The 17,686-nt window shown below is 50.6% G+C and overlaps 6 protein-coding genes across 6 annotated transcripts; 1 reads left to right on the top strand and 5 right to left on the bottom strand.

Moving 5' to 3' along the window:
* Positions 1-230: 230 nt before the first annotated feature.
* J7337_003890 (uncharacterized protein) lies at positions 231-2,645 on the bottom strand (the record flags this gene model as incomplete). The annotated part of the gene is made up of 1 exon (XM_044821599.1): positions 231-2,645. The coding sequence occupies one exon, from the start codon at positions 2,643-2,645 to the stop codon at positions 231-233; it is 2,415 nt and encodes an 804-aa protein (XP_044682932.1).
* Positions 2,646-3,433: 788 nt separating this feature from the next.
* On the bottom strand, positions 3,434-7,341 carry J7337_003889 (uncharacterized protein; the record flags this gene model as incomplete). The annotated part of the gene is made up of 4 exons (XM_044821598.1): positions 3,434-3,527; positions 3,586-3,656; positions 3,747-3,887; positions 3,940-7,341. The coding sequence occupies 4 exons, from the start codon at positions 7,339-7,341 to the stop codon at positions 3,434-3,436; spliced, it is 3,708 nt and encodes a 1,235-aa protein (XP_044682931.1).
* A 1,871-nt stretch (positions 7,342-9,212) lies between these two features.
* J7337_003888 (uncharacterized protein) lies at positions 9,213-11,654 on the bottom strand (the record flags this gene model as incomplete). The annotated part of the gene is made up of 2 exons (XM_044821597.1): positions 9,213-11,453; positions 11,592-11,654. 2 exons carry the CDS (start codon positions 11,652-11,654, stop codon positions 9,213-9,215), a joined length of 2,304 nt encoding a protein of 767 aa, XP_044682930.1.
* A 658-nt stretch (positions 11,655-12,312) lies between these two features.
* On the top strand, positions 12,313-13,700 carry RRD1 (Serine/threonine-protein phosphatase 2A activator 1; the record flags this gene model as incomplete). Its single annotated transcript, XM_044821596.1, has 2 exons — positions 12,313-12,935; positions 12,983-13,700. The coding sequence occupies 2 exons, from the start codon at positions 12,313-12,315 to the stop codon at positions 13,698-13,700; spliced, it is 1,341 nt and encodes a 446-aa protein (XP_044682929.1).
* Positions 13,701-14,169: 469 nt separating this feature from the next.
* On the bottom strand, positions 14,170-14,918 carry J7337_003886 (uncharacterized protein; the record flags this gene model as incomplete). Its single annotated transcript, XM_044821595.1, has 4 exons — positions 14,170-14,423; positions 14,480-14,620; positions 14,680-14,850; positions 14,906-14,918. 4 exons carry the CDS (start codon positions 14,916-14,918, stop codon positions 14,170-14,172), a joined length of 579 nt encoding a protein of 192 aa, XP_044682928.1.
* Positions 14,919-16,176: 1,258 nt separating this feature from the next.
* J7337_003885 (uncharacterized protein) lies at positions 16,177-17,359 on the bottom strand (the record flags this gene model as incomplete). The annotated part of the gene is made up of 2 exons (XM_044821594.1): positions 16,177-17,260; positions 17,322-17,359. The coding sequence occupies 2 exons, from the start codon at positions 17,357-17,359 to the stop codon at positions 16,177-16,179; spliced, it is 1,122 nt and encodes a 373-aa protein (XP_044682927.1).
* Between the last annotated feature and the right edge of the window lie 327 nt (positions 17,360-17,686).

The raw sequence follows: 17,686 nt of genomic DNA, 5'->3' as shown, positions 1-17,686 counted from the left end.
CCAGCACATACGACCATAGCTCGCAGAGAATACGGGGTCCCGTCCGCTCCCCCATCGTCAAGCTGCGAAGCGCCGGATTAGTAGTTGGGTCGGTGACGACCAGCGAATACCTGGTGTTGTATGTTTTTTTGGTCTTTTGATCTTCTATGCCGATTATTGTTTTGCTCCGGCGAGGGTTGGTGAAGGTATTGGACGTCGAGAACTCTGGCTCCAGTTCGATGACAGGGCAATCAGTTGGACGATGTCTCGTATCGGCTGTCAGCCATGAGCAATTCCATGACCGGCCCAAGCAACTCCTCATCCAGTCCCAAAGTCATCAGTCGTCCAACCTTGACCGCCGTGGGCTGGGGAGCCTTGACAACTCCCCAGAGCTTTTCCTTAGTCCACATGTCCATCTGATAGTCAAGGATAAGATCCTGAATACGCTTCAATGGGTCAATCACGCTCAGCTTCGGCTCATCGCCCAGCTGGATAGACACCACATCCAACTTATCGGGAAGCGCAGGGATCTGGACGACCAGGCCAGGCACCTTGGGATAATCCTCGACATATGGCTTGACGTCAAGGACAGTCTGATCAGTGACACCGCTGACGACCTTGAAACCCTTCGGGACGTCCATGATAGACAGGAATTTGACACTCCAAGCCTTACCCTTGGGCTCAAAGTATAGCCTGCCGCTTTGCTGGAAATATCCAAGGATTGGAGACTCGCTGTAGTTCCCTTTATCAGTCTTATCGTTTTCATCAAGCTCTTCCTCAACCTTGAGCCGCCCATTCTTGCCCACAACAACGAGAACCTCAAAGTTCTCAGGGCTCTCGCCACCATTACTAGGGGTAGGGTCCGCATCAAGAGGGATGATGGAGCCCTCGTGCGCAAGCACAGGCATGTTCTTGATGCTTCTAAACATCCTAATGTCCCGGTCGCCGTCGTATATAGTTCCAGTGAAGATGTCGACATGCCGACCAGGAGGTACCCAAACATCAACGGCACCATGGTTCGTTCTCTTGTCGCGGGGCTTCACGATGGGTGCAACCACTAGTTCTGAACCAAAGTAGTACTGGTTTGGCTTTCCATATGCTTCATCCCTTTCCGGAAACTTCCAATACAGAGGCTGTACAAGTGGCTCATCGTTCGACGAAGAAGCGCAGTTCATGGTGTAAAGATAAGGGATAAGCCGGTGACGGAACCGCAAGAAATTTTGCATGACCTCTGCAAACTCAAGGCGATATAGCCATGGTTCTTTGGAAGTGAACAAGCCCATCTGTGAGTGAAGTCGCATAATAGGCGAGAAAACACCATATTGCACCCATCGAGTAGCAAGCTCGTCGTCACGATAACCACCCATGTGACCACCGATATCGTGACTCCACCATCCATAACCAATGTTGGTGGCTGTAGCTGTAAACTCGGGTTGAAACTCGAGAGATTCCCAAGTCATGATGCTGTCGCCCGAGAACCCGACAGGATAACGATGACTGCCTGGACCTCCGAAACGGGAGAAGATGATAGCCTTTCCTTCCCCATTTTGCTTCTCATTGTCGAGAAAGTGGTAGTGGTTGAGAAGCCAAAGGGGATCGAGACCTCGGACACGACTGTATGGACCTTGCTGCCAGTCAATCCACCAGAAATCACAGCCATCATTCTCGAGACTTCTGTGAAGCGTGTTGAGGTAAGAGTGCATGAATTTCTGATCAACAGGGTTGAAGAGAATTGGGGCTTTGTCAGAGGTGTCGTGTCCAAGATCCCTGGCCATTGCCTCATACTGATCCTCATGGTGATGCACACCGGCATGTGGATGATCGTTCAATGTAACCTTGAGTTTCTTGTCGTGCAAGGCTTTGGTGAAGGCTCTGGGATCTTTGAAGAGCTCCTTGTTCCACGTGTAGCCTGTCCAACCAGCATGCGGGATATGATCGCCATGGACTTGATGCCAGTCCATATCGATGACAGCAACTGAGAGCGGGACCTTCTCAGCTTCAAATTTGTCCATGAGCTTGAGATACTCCTCATCAGTATAAGGATAGTAGCGACTCCACCAATTGCCGAGTGCCCATCGTGGGAGACGAGGCTGCTTTCCAGAAATGGCAAAAAATGCCTTCATGGCAGCCTTGTAGTCGTATCCATACGAGAAGAGGTATCCATCGATTCGATCTCCAGGTCGTCTCGGAGCTGCAAATCCAGCAGAGTCGAAAAGCATAGATTTGCTATCATCAAGTACCGAGTATCCCACTCTCGAAAGGATACCAGGCTCAAGTTCACAACGTCCATTCACTTCATCAAGCGTCCTGGCTGTGCCACCAAGATTCTGGGGAGTCTCACCATATCGCCAATCAGCGCCCCAGAGGGTGTTCTTGTTACTGAAGCTAACAACGAGACCGTATTTGTCGAAGCGCTTTTTGTTATATGTGACGTGAAAAGCATCTGCTCTTATCTCCAGCTGATCGTCTGTATCAGAGACCGTGAAATTCGGGGCAGCGAATTCTCTGTGGAGTGCAAAGGTGGATGGGCGATCTTCAAAGACACCATCTTCGGCCCATTCATAGCGGAGAACGATATCGTTGATGAGGGTGAAGCGCCATTGACTACCTGACACGATTGAGTCTTTGTTGGCGACAGGTTTGGTAGCAATAGCGTATCCCTCCATATTCAAGTGGCCGATTGAAGTTGTGTCAAGTAGAGTTCAAGTTGATGAATTGGGGGTAGGTCTGGGCGGTTATTATATATATGTCCTTCCTCAGAAAGGGTCGTGTAAGAGGGACCGCAACCGCCGAGTTTATAAATGTTGAGATTATGAGAGAATTATTGTGAGGGGAACGGCAGTCATCAGCACATTGCTACTACACAAGGTGCATACTTGTACATACATAGTTCATCCAATACTCACACTCTGGGCAACGTCATTGTGTCTCAGTAAAACGGCGGAGTCTCCGCTCTTTGGGTGAATTATTCGGCATAATTGGCGATTGGTGAAGATGTTATGCAGTGTCAAAGCGAAATGGCTAGCGATAGGTACTACAGCTTATAGCGGTAACTTTGACTTTGCCCATCTCCTCATTTTTTGCCAAGCTACACACAGTTAGTCAGTACCACGATATAGTATTTGCTGATAAATACGGAGTACAGTCGCAGAGCGAAGCACAAATGCATTGAAATAAACCAGGGTATCGTCAACTTCAACACTGTCGTACATACGTATATGTATCTCGCACCATCTCTTCTGTTACATGTTGACTCAAGGATGGTCTAAACACCTCCATCTCCATCTTTCTCCCATCTCACATATCCTGTGACTCTTGCCCATAATGTTGTGTATGTAATAAAAGCAATAAGCAAAATTGCAGCTCTGCAGACAGGCCGCGGGTATTACAGAGAACTAAATTGTAAAGTGACCATAGAAGCGGAATAGAAAATTCGTCGTTTGCCATGTCTCCTTTAACTGAACTGCGACTGCTCGAATTGCTGTTGCTCGTAGTGATGTTCACTACCCAGCTTTGGCGACTTGACATCCGTGATAGACTTCAATATCCTGTAGGTTACGTTGTCAGCCTCGGGATCTGGATCGTAGAGTCCCATCATGTACTTACAGCAAGTTGCGATCCCTCATTTCCCTATCGAGGGTATCCATTTGCTTGGCTGTGAGCCTCGCCTTACTTATCTATAATTCCCATGTTAGCCCTGATCTGACCAAAAGACCGCATGGCACATTGGATCTCGTGCGGGTGCATCATGCAGGGGCATTTCGCACCGAAGCAAGTGCTGCTGAGGAATGGTCGTCAATCTCCTCACCTTCCGCTGCATCTTCGTTCGCAGCAGCGTTGTCGCCGTCATCTGCGTTGGCAAATCTGCTGGCCGAGAGACCCTTGGGCTTGGCAACGGCAGCATTGGCCTACTCACATATTAGTTAACGTAGCTTTGAGGGTTTCCCATTTCACGCGTACCTTTGCCTCGGCAATCTCGGCATCCTTGACCTTAAGCTGGGCTTCCAATACCTCAATCTTCTTCTCACTATCCTCGACCTTGGCCACACTTTCATCCAACTTGGCTTGGAGGTCCTTGGACTTGGTTGTGGCCTCCTCAACAAGAGCAGTCATGCTATCGTTCAGGTCTTGGTAATCAGCGCTGGCAGTCTTCTTGCTCGCATCGGCCTCGGCCTTGAACGCCTCTAGTTCCTTCTTAACCAGGGCAAGGTCCTCGGTCAGAGATTCAACCTGCTTCTGGCTGGCTATGAGCTCGCTTCTTCGCTCCTCAAGCATGTTTTGTGTCCCCTTGAGTTCGAGATCAAGGCTATGCATGACATCCTCGTGGAACTTCTTGGTTGTAGCAAGCTCCCGCTTGAGGGCATCAGCCTCGGAAGTGTCAGGCTTGGTGTTTTTGGCCTCCTCAAGCTCAGCAAGAGCAGTGAATCGCTCGGTCTTCTCCTGAGCGAGCCGCTGAGAAAGGTCCTCAACTTCCTGTTGAGCCTTGGCAAGGGATTCTTGAGCAGCCTCCAGAGAAGCCTCAAGTTCGGCGTTGGAAGCAGCCTGATGGGCGAGCTTGTCCTCCAGGTGACTGTTGTTGCTCCTGTGCTCAGCCATCATATCCTCGATAGCCTTGGTGTGCGCCAGAGTCATCTCCTCCAGTTCCTTCTTGACATCGCCACCTTCCCGCTTCATGCGCTCAACGACCTCGCCGTTGAATTCGAGAAGCTTCTCAACCTCATCGGCATGTTTCTGCTGAAGCTCGTATCGAGCCATCTCAATAGCTTGTGAGTTGGACTCGCGTGCTTTCTCGACCTCCTCCTTGGCGGTCTCAAGCTCAGCCTTTAGACTAGCCAGTTCTTCAGCGTGCTTGTTTTCACCAGCCTTCTTGGCTTCCTCAAGTTCTACCCTCAAGGCCTCCAACTCAGCCTCCAACGACTTCTTGGCGGCATCTCTGGCAGCCTCAAGGTCAGCCTTGAGTTTGGCGATTTCAGCAGCATGGGCTTCATTGCCAGCATTCTTGGCAGCCTCGATGCCTTCTTGAGCCTTGGCCAAAGCCTCAGCATGCTCCTTGTCGCTAGCATCCTTCTCAGCCTCAAGCTTGGCCTTCAGAGACTCAAGTTCAGTAGCATGAGCAGTCTCGCCAGACTCTCTAGCACTGTCAAGCTCCGTCATGAGCCTAGCGATCTCAGTAGCATGAGTAGTTTCACTTGCATCCTTGACAGAGGCCAATTCGCTCTTGTGACCGGCAACAAGTTTCTCTTTCTCCTCGTCGTGCTCTTTCTTCAGAGCCTCTAGAACACTAGCATGAGCAGCCTTGATCGACTCAAGCTCCTCAGCATGTGTAGAGGCACCTTCGTTCTTGATCACTTCCAACTGCTTAGCATGGTTCTCTTTCAGAGAATCGAGCTCGGCAATGTGAGCATCGTGGTCACCTGAGGCAGAGTTCTTTGCAGACTCGAGCTCCTCGGCGTGACTGGCACGGAGAGCATCGAGATTCTTCTGGTGCTCGGCCTCCTTCTCTTCCAAAGCAGCAACGGCAGCAGCATATTCGGCCTTGGCAGCTTCGAGAGCCTTGGTGTGGCCTTCAGCGGCCTCCGAAGAGGAGGTCTGGAGCTCGTTGTGCTGGGTTTCAAGCTCCTCGTACTTGCGCTTGAAGAAGGCGTCTCCTCGAAGAGACTCGATTTCGGTCTCGTAATCCTGAGAAATGTTTTTCATGCGCTCCTCGTGCATCTCCTTGACCTTAGCAATTTCGTCTTCCTTCTCAGCAAGAGACTTTTGAGCCTCTTCGGCGGCAGCCTTCAGGGATGCAGCCTCCTCTTGAGCCTTAGCAAGATCTTGCTTAGCAGCCTCGAGCTCAGTTTCCTTCTCGGACAAGCTGGACTGAAGCTTGGCGATCTCGCCATTGAGAGACTCGATCTCAGACTTGGCTGCCTCGGCATCCTTCTCAGCAGCCTCCAGCTTCGCCTTCGCGTCCGCGGCATCAGCCTCAAGAGCAGAAATCTTAGAGCTGTGCGCCTCTTGCTCAGACTTCAGCTTGTCGTCGTTGGCGGATTCGAGAGCAGACTGCGAAGAGGTTAATTCGTCGATCTTCTTTTGCAACTCAGCAGTCACAGCCTCATGAGAAGCCTTGAGCTCGGCCAAAGCAGTCTCATGGGAGGAAGCGTCAGTCTGGCCCTTCTCAAGATCCTCCTTGTGCTTTGCTTCTAGAGCCTCGATGGCGGACGCCTTCTCAGCCTCAAGAGCAGCCTTCAACTCCTCGATCTTGGATGCGTTCTCCTCAATGGCCTTCTGGAGTGCTTCCTGACTAGAGTTGAGCTTCTCCTCATTCTCAGCCTGAGTAGTCTCGAGCTGCTTCTTCAATGAGTCGAGCTCGGTCTCACTTGCTTCCTTGGCGCTAACAGCAGCATCGAGGTCAGCTCGAAGCTTCTCAAGATCGCTCTCTGCAGCATGCAGCTTCTCATTCGCCTCAGAAACCTGAGTCTCGAGAGAAGCAATTGCGGACTCGTGCTCAGACTTGAGAGTGGCAATTGCTTCGTCGTTGTCTCCACTGGGCTTCGCGTCGGTCTCGACAGGGGTCGCCTCGTTGCCAATCTTCTCAGTGAGCTCAGCGATCTTCTCCTCTGAGCTCTTCACCTCAGCCTTAAGAGCTTCGATCTCGCTCTCACCCTCCGCCAGCTTGGCCTTGAGGGCCTCGATCTCCTTAGCAGATTCCGCAGAAGCAGCAGGTCGAGTTGCAGTTCGGGAAGCAGCAGTCAAGGAGCCCGAAGTAGAGAGACGCTTGCTGGCGGTGGGTGTTGCAGCCGTTCGTGTCGCGGTAGTGCTAGGGGTAGCTGCCGTTCGGGTAGTAGAAGTTCGTGGGGCCGTGGTGGATGTTGATGTAGGTCGTCGAGTAGCAGTTGTCGAACTTGTAGTACCGACAGTCCTCCTCTCAGCAGTCTTGCCTGGGCTAGACACAATAGAGCTTGTCCTACGGGCAGAAGAAGCGGTGGAGGTGGTCGACTTCTTGTCATCTTCGCTGGCGCTCATACTAGGTCGGCTTCGGTGGCTCGCGCTAGAAGTCGATGTCGCAGGACGGCGAACAGTTGAGGCAGGAGGTCGGGTTGGGGGCTTGCTCAGACCGCCTGGCGCGCGAGTGCTAGTCGCAGCAGGCTTGGCCGTGGTCGAAGTAGAGCCAGGTCGACGTGTAGCCGTCGTGGAGGTTGCAGTAGGCTTCTTCAAAGCTGGCTTCGACTCTCCATTCTCCTTTGTCTTCTCCTTAGGAGTCTCGGGGGACGCAGGAGCGGTTGCCTGAGGGCTCTCGGGCTCAGTGGCAGCAGCATCAGACTGAGAAGCGACAGCTTCCTCGTGCTGAACAACGTCAAAGCTCTCGGACTCAGACATGTTTGCGGGATCGAAAAGGTAATTAAAAGTAAAGTTCTATATGAAAAGCAAATATTAGCAAACAGAAAAGTAAAGAGAAGTGTACCCGTGATAGGTTATATATGGAAGTCGCACGGGACTTTTTAGGTCAGTCGTTCAACAACCAAGCTCGACTGTCATCCCAGGATAATCAAGAGAGGCCAGGGGAGAAAAAAGCACGAGCCATGAGCTCTTTTGGCAAGGATATGTAGGTATCAGCCGCTAGGAATTGGTTAATCTCACCTTGAGTTGGACTCCTTTTTAACCAGCAAAACCGCGCTTCGCTGGCAGCTAGAAAACCGTTTACAACGGTGGAGTATAAGACAGATAGAATTAAGGAACGAAGGAAAGAAACAATGCAATGCAATGCAATGCAATGAAGCAGTTAGAGAAGTCTAGAATGACTCCTGCACTGACGATGTTCGCAAGCTTCTTGTAAGAGGTAGAGGAGATGAAATTGGGAAAGGGAAGAGAGAAAGCTGAGCTGTCTTGTCGATGGGACGGGATATTAGATTGCGGATGGATACGTACCTCTTGGTCTATCACCTTGTGATCCATCCATATCCTGAGCTGTTCTTCCCATTTCCACACGGGCAGTGGTCAAAGTGGAGTTTCACCGGCCACTAAGATTGCTTTTTCTCTCAGGGCCCTGATGGTCCCCCAGCGGTCGGACTGTAGCGACCGTTCCAGGGGGGGCGGGGCTGCTCGTCCACTGTCGCTTCGAATCAGGGGTCTTTGGGCTACGCGCGGGTGGCTTCCATCTGGTTTTGGTTCCTGGTCCAGGATCCAATGACTGATGGCTCTCGCTTCTGGGCGGACATTAGACTGCCATTCAATGTCTTGGACCAGAGACACTGGACCATTCGTTAAGGCAAAGATCAGTCTGGCCACTGAGATGCCCCAAAGAAGCCCTAGACATTGGGCAACAGCTGGTTCTGCATGCAACGACCCGCTGTATCGACCTAAGTAAGGCACTATATGCAATGCACGGCAATTAATGCAAGCCACGACCTGGGTAGCTTTCAGAAGCCTGAAGATCTATGGCTACTTTATCCTAAACCTCACATTCTCTTGGTTCGGTTCAATCAAGAGCCCAAAGACAAAGGATCAAAGGGCGAAAGCCAGGCTCGTGGCTGAATCTATCAAATCTCCCACGGCGCGTGAAAAACGCGTGAAGATGGCCAAAATAAATCCCGATCTGTTGACTTATTACCCCAAATGACCTAGACCTGATTCGCCGCTTTTCTTACCTGGGCGATAGCGTGGTCCCTTCACCATCACATGTGGCGTTAAAGGCGCTTCAAGCAATTCCAAAGTCTGTGATCAATCATACAAGAACCCAAAAGATCAATGCAATATGCTCCGGCTGATACAGGCCAAGTGTCTAAATCACCGCACCATTGCAGGGCGCCCAAGTTTGCGTTGCATGTGCTGGCGGAATCACGGATGCTTTGTTCTTGATGCGCCGATTGTGTCAATGTGATAGACAGATAATGCTACCTTGGGAGTCAATGATGTGGCATTACGCCGTTGGCAGAACCTCAGGCGTCCATGGAGGACATGAAACGTATTCGTACACCAACTCAACTGCTGACAATTGATACCGGCTCCTTTTGGATCCTGATGTCATCAAGGAGAGCCTTGATGAGTTCATCATGACTGATTCGCCCTATCGCCATGGATGCGAGTTCTGTACTACGTTGTGTAATAATCTTTGCCATAGAAATGCATATATGTAAACGTTGTTTCATTAATCATGTACACTTCGCTTGAATTTCCAGAGGCGTATCTGGTAATGTTCAGGGTATCGTAAAAGCAAATGCTCCCAACTCCAATAGTCCCTGACCTTGGTCTCAATCTTCAGCAACACACCATCGAGGCGGCTGGATACCCTTTCGCTCGTATTTGTCGCGCATAACCATTCTCAAATAATCTGACCGTTCTTTCAGCTCATCAGGATCTCGATTGGGAAGCATCCGGTGGAGAACCTTGTAGTTCGGATGGGATGTGGTTCGGATCAAGCTTAAGAGATGATCATCTTCCCAGTAGTGCCAGCCATGCTTCTCAAAATAATCATCATCTGACGGCTCTTGCGATCTCATCAAGCCTGGCTGACTAGCCACGGAGCGAAAGCGCAGTGCCCCCCGATATGAGCCTGTCGTGGACGGACGCGCTTGAGATGATTCAACCTTCTGCATCGACCGTAGAAAGCGCTGCATCTGCATATCTTGGATCTCTCTGCGCCGCTGCGCATCAGCCTCGCGTTCCCTTCGAATAGCTTCATCCTTCTGCATATTTCTTTTTCGTTCGATCGGCGCTCTCTTAATAGCATCAATCCTTTCTCTGGCCTTCTCGAGCGATGCCTTGAGCCGCTTTGTGGTTTCCCTGAAGACTCTTCGATGCTCCTTAGACTTTTCGCTTCGATCACGTTCTCTTCTGGGAGAATAAAGCTCGTACCAGCTTTCCACGACCTGGGAGAGTCTCTGGATCCAGCCTGCAGTCCTTTCCAGTGGCTCTAGTGTGTACACTGTAAATTCTCTTTTTTCGGTACTCTCATCAGGTCTTCCAGCCTCGAAAATTCGATCTAATACCAGAACCAGCATAGGAATGATGGGTCTGTGCAACTTTGCCACATATTGAAAGCCCTGGCCCACTTGCTTCGCGTCGCCCTGCTCCATTATCGTGTTGATGGATGAAATGAATTCGTCAATCGCCACGCGAAGTGTGGTGTATAAACTGCTGAGCTGGGCTGTGTGCTCGCGAAAATATTCCAACTGCTGTGAGTTCGATGATGACGGGATCTCCTTGCATAGTTCGTGGAGACTGTGTAGTTTACCCAAGATAAGCCTCGATCGCACACGTCTATTCACTTCCAAAGCTTCAGAAGCTGCTTTTGCGAGCGCGAGAATACCATCCTTCCATTTTCTTCCATTCATCCACCCTGAGTAAGCTGTGGTCCGAACGAGTTTTTGTACTGTATCTCGTTTTACCCAGGCGGTAGGGGTTAGGAGTGTTTGCGAGCCACTCGGTGGTTCGTCGAGGAGCAACGAATCTTCCGTCAGATCCGATATATCGAGCTCATGTTCTGCTGCCGGCTCATTATCATCAAATTCTATATCTTCATTCTGATATTCCCCATCTTGATCTGCATTCTCATATTCCCCGTCTTGATCTCCATTCTTATATTTCTTTCGGGTACCCTCTTCATTTCTCTCTTCTTCTGGCTCTTCCTCAGCCTGTGTTGGTATTTGGCCATTTTGTTGCTCATGTTGATTTCTCTTTCGTTTGCCCTGTTTAGTTTTCCGTTTATGTTCAGCCTGCGTGCCGTGGGTCTCCCTCTCCCTTCTTGACAATATCGGTTGACTTGGTTGCTCTCCGTCGGATGGAACGTCATAGTAATCACCCCCAGCGTGGACCTGTTGTGACGTTGATGCCTCTATGGCTACCGCCTCAGGAAGTGCCGAACCGAGCTCAGGGGACACGCCCCTTGCATTATAACCAGGTGCGCCATAAGGCGGCTTCTGACTTTGGCGTCTGCGTTTTCGTGGTAACGGTTTCTTTTGAAAAGATGGATTAATTTGTGCCATCTCTTGCGTTGCTGGCGGAGCTTCCTGCCCAGATACTCGATGTTCTTCATGCGGTGCTTCTGGTTGCTCAGGACTTGGAGCTGAGACTTGGTTATTTTCAGCGCTGTCTGGTTCCTGCTCCTGTTGTATGCCGTCTAATGCGAAGTTTTCGTCCGACTCTACAGTCTGAGGAGCTTCTGCCCCAGACATCCTCCTCCCAGCTCTGTCCTGGGGTAGCTCGTTCCTTGAATTATTGCTATCTAGGATGTTCGAATTGATGATAGTCATCAAGTCCGGGTGTTCCGGTAAGGCGTTTCCCTCCCCTTCCGAGGCCTCTTCGTGTTCCTGGTTCAGTTGAGGTTGTTCATCCCCTTCAGCACTTTTCAGCGCAACTTTGCGACGAGAACGACGCAGGGGCTTGAAACCTGCGTCCGTAGCCAGATGTTTTCTCGGAGCGGGCGAGGGTAGTTTTCCAAGGGGAGTATTGGCTCTTTTCGATCTCGTGACCCGGCTTTGGTTCGTAGAGGGCTGATCTTGCGGGATTGCATGAATGGTTGACTGCCGACTTGAGTTCGACCCTGATGCATTGATGTGTACCTCAATGTTTGACCTAAGCGCGGAAGATATCTCTGACTGCTTTCTTCTAGTACGTTTTCGCGGATTCACTGTCGCTTCAGGCTCAGCTGATGATCCACCGGCCTTACCCCTGGACCGCAACTGTACCACCATCTTGAGGTTTTGTTATTGTGTTGTTATCGAGAGTGCCGAACGCGCCAAGGTAGCGCGTCCACGGGTATCGATGTGATCGCGGTTCGGGAGACGTCGAAAATTCAATAATATATTTGCTTTCCAGCTCGCTCGTTGTAGAGGTAAGTTTGAGGCAAGCTGAGCTCTTCTAAATTAAGTTGAAATGGTTAACGGCGTTCGAAGCAGGCGCATTGAAGGTCGGGAAGATGAAGTGGGGCAGAGGAAGCTTCAAGCTGGGACTGAAAGCTCCCCTGCGACATGACAAATGACATGATTGTCGGAACTTGCTAAGAATATATATTTTATGCGACGTCGATTCTTGAAGCATCAACTAGGTACTATATAGCTTGATGACCTGAAGTCTTGAAATGTGTCCTTTTCTTTCCGTGAAGTGGTTGTATATCTGTCGGAAATCTTCAGAGCAGCCCGTCGCAAACATCATCATGATCCCTGTATGCATATCTTGTCAAGAATTCCCATGAGGCCATACGAAGCCGACTCAGCTTCAACCAAACACCGACGCCCACTTTAACATTTCTGTACCGTAAAATTCACCCAATACCCTCAAATAAGATTCCTATTTTGTTTCATATTAAAGAAATTCTCAGCGCTGTATCCAAGAATCCGAGCCGTCGTCAACATGACGTCCGCAACCCCTCCAAAACACCAGACTCTTGAGATCCTGGACCTCAGCTCCCCGCCAGCATTCACCAAGCCCTCGAAGCGCATCAACGAAGGCCCCGACGTCGCACGCTTCCTCACCAGCCTCGCCTACCGCGATATCGGAATCTTCATCCTCCAGCTTAACCGCGCCTTATGTCCTCGAAACCAACCATCGTCACCCCTCCCCCGCACCTTTCCCCTCAATTCGAAACCGCCGGCATCGCCGTCCGTCCAAGCTCTACAGAACCTTTTGACAAAGGTTGAAAGCTTCATCGGCCAAGCACCACCCGACCCCGGTCCTCGACGATTTGGAAATGTTAGCTTCCGAAAGTGGTATGCTATCTTTGAGGAGCATTTGGACGAGCTGTTGGGAGAAGGGCTTCTAGGTGAAACACTCAAAATTGGCGATGGAAAGGCGAAAGAAGAAGTCTCTAGCTACCTTCTTGGTGGTTTCGGTAGCGTCCAAAGACTAGACTACGGAACAGGGCATGAGCTCAGCTTCATAGCATTTCTTGGTTGTCTATGGAAGCTGGGATACTTCAAAGATGGACAGCAAGGAGGTGAGATCGAGCGCGAGATTGTCCTCAAGGTTATCGAACCGTATGTTGCCCTCACATGCACTGAACGGATCCTACTAACACTCTCAGATATCTCAACGTGGTGAGGAAACTCATCCTAACTTACACTCTTGAACCCGCTGGCTCACACGGCGTCTGGGGCCTCGACGATCATTCCTTCATGCCCTACGTATTCGGCTCTGCACAACTCACACGGCCTATAAACGATGACGAACCAATGCCCTTGGAGGGATCTGTAAAGGGTGCGCCGAAGCCTAGCGACGTTACCAAAGCCGCAGTTGTGGAGGACCAGCGACAGATCAATATGTACTTTGCTGCCATTGGCTTCATCAACGACGTTAAGAAGGGCCCATTTTGGGAGCACAGTCCCATTCTCTTTGATATCTCTGGTATTCGAGATGGTTGGGGCAAGATCAACAAGGGCATGATCAAGATGTTCAACGCCGAAGTTTTGTCCAAGTTCCCAGTTGTCCAGCACTTCCCGTTCGGTTCACTCTTCTCTTGGGACGCTGATCCAGATGCTGCAGCTCCAACACAAAGCGTCCATATGGCGAACCAGCCAACCACAGCAGCCCCAGTACCTTCAGGACCCGGAACAACTGCGCCATGGGCTCAAGCTGCCAGAATACCAGTCCCACCGTCAGCCGGCATTCCCTATACTCGAATGCCACCTCCAGGACCGAGTTCAGGGTCACTTGCTAGGCCACCTCGAGGCGCTGCACCGACAAGTGAATCTACAAGCGCACAAATCACTGTTACCAAAACACCATGGGCTAGAGATTCATAGAGAATACATATACCAGCATCTGGGGAATTTTGGCATATTAGGAGTCAAGGACCGGACATAGATATTCATTCGCGCATTCGTCCCATAGAATTCCATGAGATTCCAACCTCCCGTTATGTACGATTATTGAATTTAGACTATGGGAAATATTACACGCCTCATGATAGTCCTTTGAATTTGCAATCTAATCTTATAAAAGCACAACGTGGAACTAGAGCGAGGGAAGTATCTAGATATAGAAAGCGGGTATATATTGAAAACAAAACATCGCGACACTTTTCTCCCTGGGTATCCAGCCAACTGCTAGGAGAAAAGCGAACAGACATCGACAGCGAGCCTGTCATGTAACTGAAAGACTCGTGCCTCTAACAAGATTACGAACGCACATTCTTGGTGCTCTAACCGATCAACATCTTCCCATTCTCATCGAGATCTTACCTCGAGAGAAGGAAGCTGGCTCGAGTTGCACTTAAGCAGAGGCCACAGGGGCAGGGGCAGGGGCGGGAGGAGTATCCTTCTTCTCTTCCTCCTTGGGAGCCTCAGCAGGGGCAGCAGGTGTAGTCTCGGCAGCAGCAGGGGCGAGAGCTGGAGTCTCAGCGACAGGAGCAGTTGCGGCAGCAGGGGCAGCAGCCGGGGCCGGATCTGTCTTGGCAGGCTCGGGAGCGGGAGCGGGAGCTTCGGTGGCCGTAGCAGCGTCGGGCTTAGCGGGTTCGGTCGCAGGAGCTTTCAATCATTAGTTCTAGTTCTTGATCATGGATATCATGTACATTGCGACATACCAGCAGCTGGCTCCTCGGTCTTGGCTGGCTCAGCAACAGCAGCAGCGGGAGCCTCAGGCTTGGCATCAGTTGCGGGCTTGGCCTCCTCCTTAGCTGGTTCGGCAGCAGGGGCTGCGGGTTCAGCTGCAGGAGCTGGCTCGGCTGTGGCACACGACAGTCAGTAACATGATTTTCAACAGATCGCATAGGCAGAAACGTACTGGCGGGAGCAGGAGGAGCAGCCTCGGTCTTGGTAGGCTCAGTGGCAGCCGTGGTATCGGCAGGCTTTGTCTCGGTAGGCTTGGGGTCGGCGGGTTTGGCTTCCTCCTTGTTATCCTTCTTCTTGAAGGCGGCCTTGAGCTTGGCCTTGAGGTTGTCAAGGGCGTGCAGAGCTGTTGAGAGGCTTGTTAGAGTGGGTTCTGGGGACGCCGTCGGGTTGTTACGTACGAATTCCGGGCATGGTGTTTGATATAGGATTTCTGGTGATGACTGATGGTCAGCTTGATTCTGTCGCTTATGCTTCCTTGAGCTGGGGAAGAAGCTATTAGATTTGCACGTCTGAAGTTGACTGAGACAGGCGAGGTCGATAAAATCCACACGAAGCAGGAATCGAGAGAAAACCTACCAGATGAAGCTTGGGGAAAGTGATGTGTGTCTTGTCAAGACAAAGGGTAGACAGGTAGGTATCTGGTTGGAAGGTGAAGGAAGGTTAAGGATAAGGATAAGAATAGAGGCGGGCAGACGGGAGATGAAACTGCTCAGCCATGACCAGTTCGTAAGTCATGTACAGTACATGACTATACAGACAAGAGGCAGAGCAGAGGCAGCGGTAACGGTAGTGGGTGACATTGGATGCAATCCAACCTAATCTCAACTGAAGCATCCTTGCGCATCCAAGGATTCCAACTGGAACTGGAACTGGAATCTGAGGCAGCCACTGAAAAACAAGCATTTCCAGGGGTGGTGACAGAGGATCCACCGGGTAATTTAGTGCCTATATTTACGGAGTAGGCAATAATAACTTGATCTTGATTATCGGCAGATTACCCCTGGTACTTGGAGGAGTGAATTATCCAGGGGGGAGTCGAGAGTCGAGACATGGACAATTACGTGCAATCCTTATAATCTTGCATTCTTGTTGACTCTGTGATTTCTCTTGTGGAATTTCATCAGAGGTGAAACTGACACTGTAGGGGAAATGTCAAGGGTCCAGAAGAGACGGGAGACATTGGATGCTAGACATGTCAGGCCTTGTGACCCTGGACGCTAATATTGAAAACGACGGGAGACCGCCCTGACGACACCGTGCATTGATTAGCCGCTGGTCCACTTGTCATTTAGTAGTGAGTCAATCACTATCAGTGACAGGTACGGTACTGTACCTACCTACCTACAAAGTCGACTTATAGGCACTGTCTGTCGTGATTGACTGTATTTCCCTGTTAATCAAGTACTCTCTTGTACATCTCCTCGAGTCAGCTTCTCAAACTTGGCTGATAAAGTGCTTCAGCCGCTCGTTCTAGACTCGAACGACACAAAGAGATACGTCTCGCTCGCTCGATGTTATCAAGGGATCCAATCGCATATTACCCCACCAGACAAGCTTTCTCAATGCTCCGTCGCTGCTTTAGCGCTGTGCTACCCCAAAATAGGGCAACTCTTTATCAACCAACATTCGAACTATTGCTGCATGTGTTGCTTGTACTGTACATGTCTATCTATGTATTGCTACCTACGTGATCATGAGATCGATTCTCTGGTGACAGTCTCTCTGTCAACCACTCTTCCACCACCTTCTCTCCCTTTGAATCCATCACCATATCCTCCGACTCTTCCCCAGCATGTTCCATTTTGACCCGTCGACGTGGCTCATTCTCCCACATCCCAACATCCGCGTCCCAGTATCCTCTCTCCTTCAGCTCGACCATCTGGATACTTCGCTGCATCATCTCGCCCAGTTCGCGCGCTTGCAGCTCTAAGCTGTTTCCCCACTGTTTCCCACCAAATGGCCGGCCCGATCTGTTCGTCGCTGTCGGCACAGGAAGTGTGTCGTACAGCAGAAGTGTCTCGGGGATCTTGAGCGTCGATTTGCGGGGCGGAAACACCAGCCTCGACATACGTGGTGTCTTTTCTTTCATATTGAACTCGGCATTCGGGTTGGTCAGGACTTCGATGGCTGCAGACTCTTCTTCCGACAGGTGGTAAGACGAAGGAACTTTTAATCCTGGATTGTGGAAGAAGAGGCTTGGGCTGGCGAAGACATCGAACATGTCGACCGTTGACTGGAAGAAGATCGGTAGGTTCTGCTGAAGGTAGTGCACGTACGTTCCCTCTCGAGGCCGGTAGTAGTTGGTTCTGTTATTTGCATACTTTCCGAGCTGATTTGCTGGATGGTCCGGGAAGAACATGGTCCAATTGTAGATTCCGTTATATGCCACCAAACCCCGGACCGCAAATGGTTTGTGCGGTCGTGACTCCGAGAGTGCCAGAGATGAAGCGAGACTTGCGCCTAGATGAGAGCCATAGACATAGATACTACGCCTCTTGAGACCTTCTGGAGCAAGATTCTCGACTATCCACTGATAGGCGAAGAAGGTATCGTGGATTGGCGTTGGCCAGACATCGTCGACTGGAGCAGTTTCACTCGACTCATCGTCGAAGAAGTTCCAACGATAGTTGATGCTGGCAAGCGGCTTCCCTTGGAGAAATCTGGGGATATGGGGAGGTTGATTACCATCCACGGGTGAAGCTGGGAGTTGAATGAAGAGTGGAGAGTCTGGCTGCTCAGTAATGTTGATGAGGCTATTGTGAAGCATTAGTCATGCATTCAGGAGTATGGGGTTATGGCTTACTCAATGCTCACATGGCCAGCTGAACCGCATCGGACTTGAACACGGTCATGGCTCCGGATGCTATAGAGTCGCTGCCATGGTCTGTGGGGAGGATTGGCGAGTCGACTACGGGTAGCACGATGAAGGGTTCGGAGATAGAGGCATCTTTGCATGCTGCTACAGCATTACCAATCCATATGGTAAGGGATAACTAGTTTTGTTTCCAAGACTTCAACAAGAAGATTAGTCAATGGAAGTTGAGATACAACTGTTTGTTTGGCTTAGACGCTCTGTGGTGGGTGAAGATGAGACGACGCGTGGTTTCAAAGGTCGATTATTTCGTGTGTCATGTGCCGATTCAACTTAAAAAAGCCCCGAGTTCCATGAGGCTGGAATC

Source organism: Fusarium musae, chromosome 3 (genome assembly GCF_019915245.1).
Source record: "Fusarium musae strain F31 chromosome 3, whole genome shotgun sequence".
NCBI classification, from domain to species: domain Eukaryota; kingdom Fungi; phylum Ascomycota; class Sordariomycetes; order Hypocreales; family Nectriaceae; genus Fusarium; species Fusarium musae.
This window is presented reverse-complemented; position numbering and strand designations above follow the sequence as displayed.